The sequence below is a fragment of the Protopterus annectens genome, chromosome 4.part0 (genome assembly GCF_019279795.1).
Source record: "Protopterus annectens isolate FY-2018-M chromosome 4.part0, PAN1.0, whole genome shotgun sequence".
Lineage (NCBI taxonomy): Eukaryota > Metazoa > Chordata > Ceratodontiformes > Protopteridae > Protopterus > Protopterus annectens.
Window position 1 is genome coordinate 260,966,844 of NC_056733.1, and position 6,000 is coordinate 260,972,843.

The window sequence follows — 6,000 nt, forward strand, 5'->3', positions numbered from 1 at the left end:
CTGAAGTGTTTGGTGGCGCCATTAAGGGCTGCAATTTTCAAAATCCTTTTTGGTGTTGATCTGGCAGATTTTTCCTTTTTCTACTCCTCCTCCCCTTACCAAAAAGATTTTTTTTCTCTCCAGTTAGCAGATGTTGTTAGGTTAGGTAAATAAAGTATATAGAATGAGCTGTTAGTGTTGAGCGTTTTCTAGTTTGGCACATTAGAGTAAATTAGGTTTATAAGGTGTGCTATGTATCTTAATTTAGGTTTTGCTAATTATATTTATAGATTCTTATGTAGATGTATAGTTGTAGTTATAAATAGTCCTAGCTAGATAGTTGCTTAGTCATATTTGATGATTTAGGAACGTTTTAGTGTGAGTTTGTTTTCTGCATTAATGGCTGATGGTCAGGAATTTAAAAAATGTATGGAGTGTGGGCACAAGCTCCCACCCCAGGACCCACACTCCTTGTGTTTGTTTCAACATTGCCCACCTTGACAATCATTGTCAGGCGTTCTCCTCTTTTAGCTACTAGGCTGTGCAAACTTGAAAGGAGAAGCTAACTGTGGGTCTACCATCCCTTCCACCTCTGCTGCTGCCTCGTCCCTTGCCGGTAAAGATAAGTGGCCTAAGGACAGTCAGAAAAAGAAGGAAAATGAGAATATGGTCAAGAATGATAAACAAAAGGCCAAAGAGAAGGAAAAGACAAATGAAAAGGAAAATGAACTCCAAGAAGTCCCATAAGCACTCCCCAGATCTGACACACACTGCAGGTTTGGATATAAAGGTACCATGAAGTTCAGACTTGATGGTTCCTCGATACCGTCCATCTCCTCCTCAGTCTTGGTTCTTCCCAGAACCAGTGAGCCCCAGGCTACACTTATCCATCAAGAAAGAAGGTACTCAATATCACCTTCGTTGGCATTGTCTTGGCCATCAAGAAGCCTGACTGAACAGGATGTCGACAGGATGAGGAAGAAGTTCTTCAGAATGCAGATTCAGCTTGGTGTTGTTTTGGTACCATCTTCTGGGAATGTACCAAGTGCTGGGCCATCTACCCTTCCTCCTCTCTTTTTCAGTTCCACCCCACTGACCCAATTATAGCAGATCCAGTCTGTCTCGGAGCACTTTGCAAGAGCCGATAGTACAAGTGACTTCAACTCTGACAGGTCCATTTCTTTTTTGTCCCCATGTTTTGGATCCAGAAGAGTCGAAACTTCAGCACCTTGGCTCCAGGGAATGGGTTGACACTAAAGTTGTTGGGAGCCATCTCTTTCCCTTGGTGCCTTGGCTTTCAATAGCTCTGCTCCGAGGTCGGCCTGGGGGTCAAGGCCTCTCTGTTCTGAAGTTTCCTTTCTGTTTGAGGACAAGAGGGCTCCAGTGGCGCCGATACCATCCCCTGTGTTTGAAGCTTTTAAGTGAGTCTTTTTGATGTCGATGGAAAAAGCACATACATGCAGTTTAGTTCCATCCAGACCACAACTCCGTTCAGCTTCTACTTCCTATCCTTCTATTAGACAGGGACCGTCTTGTTCCACATGATTCTCAGGCTGCCAGCTATATAAATTCCCAGTCTCATTCATAGCATTCCGATCCTACCCAGGACCAGTCCACAGATAAACCGACTTGGAAATGGAGGTATTTAGAGTGTTCCACAGAGTCCATCACAGAAGACACAAATGTGGATGAAGGTGAAAGCTTGCCTAGATACCCCCTGAAGACCTCACTTTTGGTGAGATCCTTTAATTGATTGTTCAACAGGCATGGAAGGACCCTGATGTGGTGGAACCTATCCCTAAAAAGCCCAACAGGATTCTAGCAGCTAAATAAAAACAAAACTAACTCTAGCAGCATCAGTAGACGAGAGACTCTGGAACAAAAGTAAAAGGATAGACAGAAAGGGAAGGAAAAAAAGGAGGAGGTTGAGATAGATAAACAAAAGGACAAAGAAAAGGAAAAGCAAAGGAAGGGTGGATGCAATGGTAATAGCTCAGCCAAGAAGAGGGAAGAATCTGAAGAAAGTTCCTTGATGCATCCCCTTAACAGAGAGTCGAGGCCTGTGGATGAGTTTGGGAGTTGTACATATAATTTAGCGACTTTTGCCATTGGGAACACTAAATTCTGTAGCCCAAGTCATCAGACTTCAGAGAGACCTAACAAATGGGATTTCCAAGTCTTTGGCAGGTATCTTGCCTGTGGATGTTTAAAAGACAGTGGACTTCCAGTTTTCTACCATCCAGTCTACTTCCAACATAGCCACGTAACTGCTTTCTAAGATGGCTGATGGCATGGCGAGAGCAGCAGCCACCAGCATTACCACTCTGCATACTGGATGCATCTTGTGTGATTTTGCAGAAAGCTTTAAGAATTCTTTTGTCAATACCAGCTTCGATAGGTCCAAGTAGACCTAAAGTAAAACAAATACTTGACTAGGAGTCAGCAGGATGGCAAGACTGTCTCTGTAGTGGGAGTCCCCTTCTCCACTCCCCAGAGATCCTGTTGTAGGAATCGGTGAGCTTCGAAGATGATGGGATTCAGAAATTCAGAGCTCTTAACCAAGACACTCCTGGTGGGTAGACCCCCTTGAGGAGGAGGTAACAATAATGGACATCACTCTAGGCATAGGGGAACTGCATAACCAGTGCTTTCCTGGCCCCTTTACTGAATAACTCTTTCAGTGATGCATATCCAAATGGAAAAGGTTTTCTGTTTGGTGGTTTTCTCATAATCTGGATCCACTTTCTGTGGATGTTCCTTTGGTTGTCTTTTATCTGTGTGAATTGCTCAATGGTGGATTGGCTTATTCTTCTGTTAAGGTCCACTTGTCAGCTATCTCTGCTGGTCTGCCTTTATGTCCTCCTTAAGCTTCTAGATTTAAAGCTAAACAGTTCCTTAAAGGCATCCTTCATATTAGGCCTCCCAAGGAAGCTTGTTCCTCCTCCTTGTTTTCTTAATTTTGTTTTGGAGAAATTGCATCTGTCTCCTTTTGAGCCTGTGGTTTCAGGTTCCTTGCTCTTGGAAGACTGTTCTTTTTTTAGCCCTTACCTCTGGGTGTCTGAGCTTCAAGCCCTTCTTTTTTGATGTTTCATAAGGACAGGGTGTCCTTGTGTACTAATCATTCTTTTATGCTAAAGATTGTGAATGAGTTGTCCCTTAATCAGTCTATTCATTTGCCCACTTTTTTCCCCTTCTTCACAATCTGCTAGTGAGAAGGTGCTCCATACATAGGGTGTGCATAAATAACTCAGATTTTATTTGGATAAGACTAAGACTATTAGGAAATCTGATCAGCTCTTTATTTCCTTTCATCTTAGGTCCTTGGAATTAGCTGTATCCAAGCAGACTATTCCTTCTTGGATCTCAAAGGCTATTTCTTTTTGTTATTCTCTTCATGGTAAGACCCTTCCTTATTCTGTAAAGGCTCATTCTACTAGAGCTGTGGCTTCTTCTGGTGCTTTTTCAAGGGTTTGGGTAGTAACTCTGTTCTTGAGGCAGCTACCTGGACTTCTGTGCATACTTTTATCAAGCACTACAAGTTTGATGGAATCTCCAAAGTTAGAGCTGGTTTTGCTAGGGCTGTCCTTTATGGCTTCCTGGAGAGCTCTGCTGGTCCTTCCTCCTCCCAAGTTTATTCCTGAGCTTTGGCACTCTCCCAAATGTTATGAATACTGCAACAGTGAAATGGAAGGACATTGTACAGTTGTATAAAATCTTTCCATAACGATAGATGTCCTTCTCTTCACTGTGGCAGTATTCACTCCCTCCCTCTTCCCCCCCTGGTCCATTTCTCTTCTGGATGCACTGGTTACATCTTTGTTTTCCTTGGAGTGGCATTCCGCTTGGAGCATACGTGTGACATGCGGCATACCTTAAAGCAACATTAGGCTTTGATATACTAGCCGGACATCGGGCTGCCCTATGTAGAGAATCCCTAATGTTACAAATACTGCAACAGTGAAGAGGAGGACGACTACAGTTATGGTAAGATTTTACACATCTGTACTTTTTTCACATAAACCATTTCATGATAAGTTAATGTTTACGATCTGACATGTATATTGGAGATTACAACATCAAGCTCAAAATTTTGTAGACAATCTAGCCAAACATTCTTATAATTTGTGTCTTGAGACATTAATTGAGTATCTAAGAAATGTTTACATTTAACAGATATCAAGTAATTAAACAGGTTGTTTTTAAATACTGTATGAATATTATTCTTTCTATTCTCGTGTTGCAGTACTCATTACATATGGGTTTTCTCCTCTTGCTACTCGAACTTCCGGCCAGTGTACAAAAGTTTTCAGTCACTGTATGGTGTGTGGGATGTCTTGCGTGGGTAGCACAACTTGGTCCATAAAAGTGACATCTGCAAACACCAGCCCTCAGAACTTCTCAGCTGCCAGTCGAATGTCAGGTGTTCCTGTCATTCTGGCCGTCTTATTATGAAAAATCAGATAAGTGCTCCATTTGAGGAACCTTTCAGATCAGCTATTTCAATCAGGATCCAAAGCTTATCAGCTTCTGCTATAAATTCCATGGAAAAGCCCTGCAGGATACTGTTAAAGCAGACTGCACCAGGGCTTTGGCCTCCTCAGTAGCCTTCTTCAGAGGTTTGGACATCTCTACCATTCTTGAAGCAGCCACTTGGTCATCAATGCACACTTTCACCAAACACCTGCATTAGATCATCTTTCCAGAGCCAGGGCAGGCTTTGCCAGGGTTATCCTTCATGGATGCCTGGGGACCGCCTCTAGACTACCGCCCCCTTCCTCACAGTGAGCTTTGTCACTCAGCCATATGTGATGAATACTGCAACATGAGAATAGAAGGCCCTAGAAAAGTTGTGTAAAATCTTACCATAGCCATAGATGTCCTTCTCTTCCATGTTCCAGTATTTCTTCCCACACCCATTTCTGGATGGCACAGGACTGGCATTATCCTTGCTAGGACTGGTTCCAACTGGGGCTTACAATTCCGAGGGTGTACAGACATCACTTTTATGGCCATTGTTGTGCTAGCCACGTCAGACATCCCACAGTGACTGAAACTTTTGTGTAGTGGCCAGACATTTGAGTAGCAAGAGGAGAAAACTTGTAAGTGATGAATACTGCAACATGGAAGAGAAGGACATCTATGGTTATGGTAAGATTTTACACAACGTTTCTTTCTTAAATCAAGTCTTAATGATTGGATATAAATTGAGTTTTCATTTTTGGTATCTGATCTTTTTTCCCAGAAAAATGTTTTCTTTGCGAAACTACCCCACTGATTTTTTTTTTTCTTTGTTGACATTAATTGGTGAAATTTATCTTTTACTTCCCTAAACAGCAACCTCTTCTTGAACATTTCTTAAATCGGGCTGCAGCAGCCTTTCAGAATCTTTTTACAGCAGTTGAGGATCACTTTGAACTTTGTCTGGCCAAGTGTCGGACATCTTCACAGGTTAGTAAACTATGGAATTGAAAATGATTAAGCACCATAAAATTGTTGCTAGAATTTTATTAAGTTTTTTTTTATTTCTGTAACTTGACTCATTCTTTTGTGGGGTGGGAAATTGTATCTTATACAATGAGTTCTCATTAGTATTAAAAATATGCATACTAATTGGTCAGCTCAACCAGCATGTCTGTTCTAAATTGAGCATATACTGACAGAAAAAGTCTGACCACTGAAGTACTATTGAGCAGCCAAGCTTTTCTGTTGATATATGCTACAGTGGCAGACCAGATACAAGAAAAATCGGGTATGTTCTGCAAAACTAAAGAAACAAAAATGTACCCGATTTTCCTTGTATTTCTGTGCAGTTTTGACAGATTGCCTTACCTCCAAACTGTCCCGATTGTTTTCAAGAATATCCACATTTTTGTCTCATGCTTAAAAGTAAAATCAACAAGATTTTTTTCTCATTGTTTCTGTTCAACAGCAGTGATGTACTGTGTAAGTGTGGGAACACAATTTTGTATTTCGGCAGTTTTGACAAGATTGCCTTACCTCCAAACTGTCGAACTTGTTTTT

General features: G+C 41.6%; 1 protein-coding gene across 2 annotated transcripts in view; it reads left to right on the top strand.

Moving 5' to 3' along the window:
• Positions 1–6,000, top strand: part of SPRING1 (SREBF pathway regulator in golgi 1) — a 228,577-nt gene that overhangs the window by 127,515 nt on the left and 95,062 nt on the right. The window contains exons 4-5 of one of the 2 annotated variants that reach the window (XM_044068255.1): positions 5,314–5,427; positions 5,909–5,937. In XM_044068255.1, coding sequence (XP_043924190.1) covers positions 5,314–5,427; positions 5,909–5,914 — 120 coding nt within the window. In that variant the 3' untranslated portion in view covers positions 5,915–5,937. Of the gene's footprint in view, positions 1–5,313; positions 5,428–5,908; positions 5,938–6,000 lie in introns of those variants that run through there. The other variant, XM_044068254.1, reaches the window with a different exon arrangement.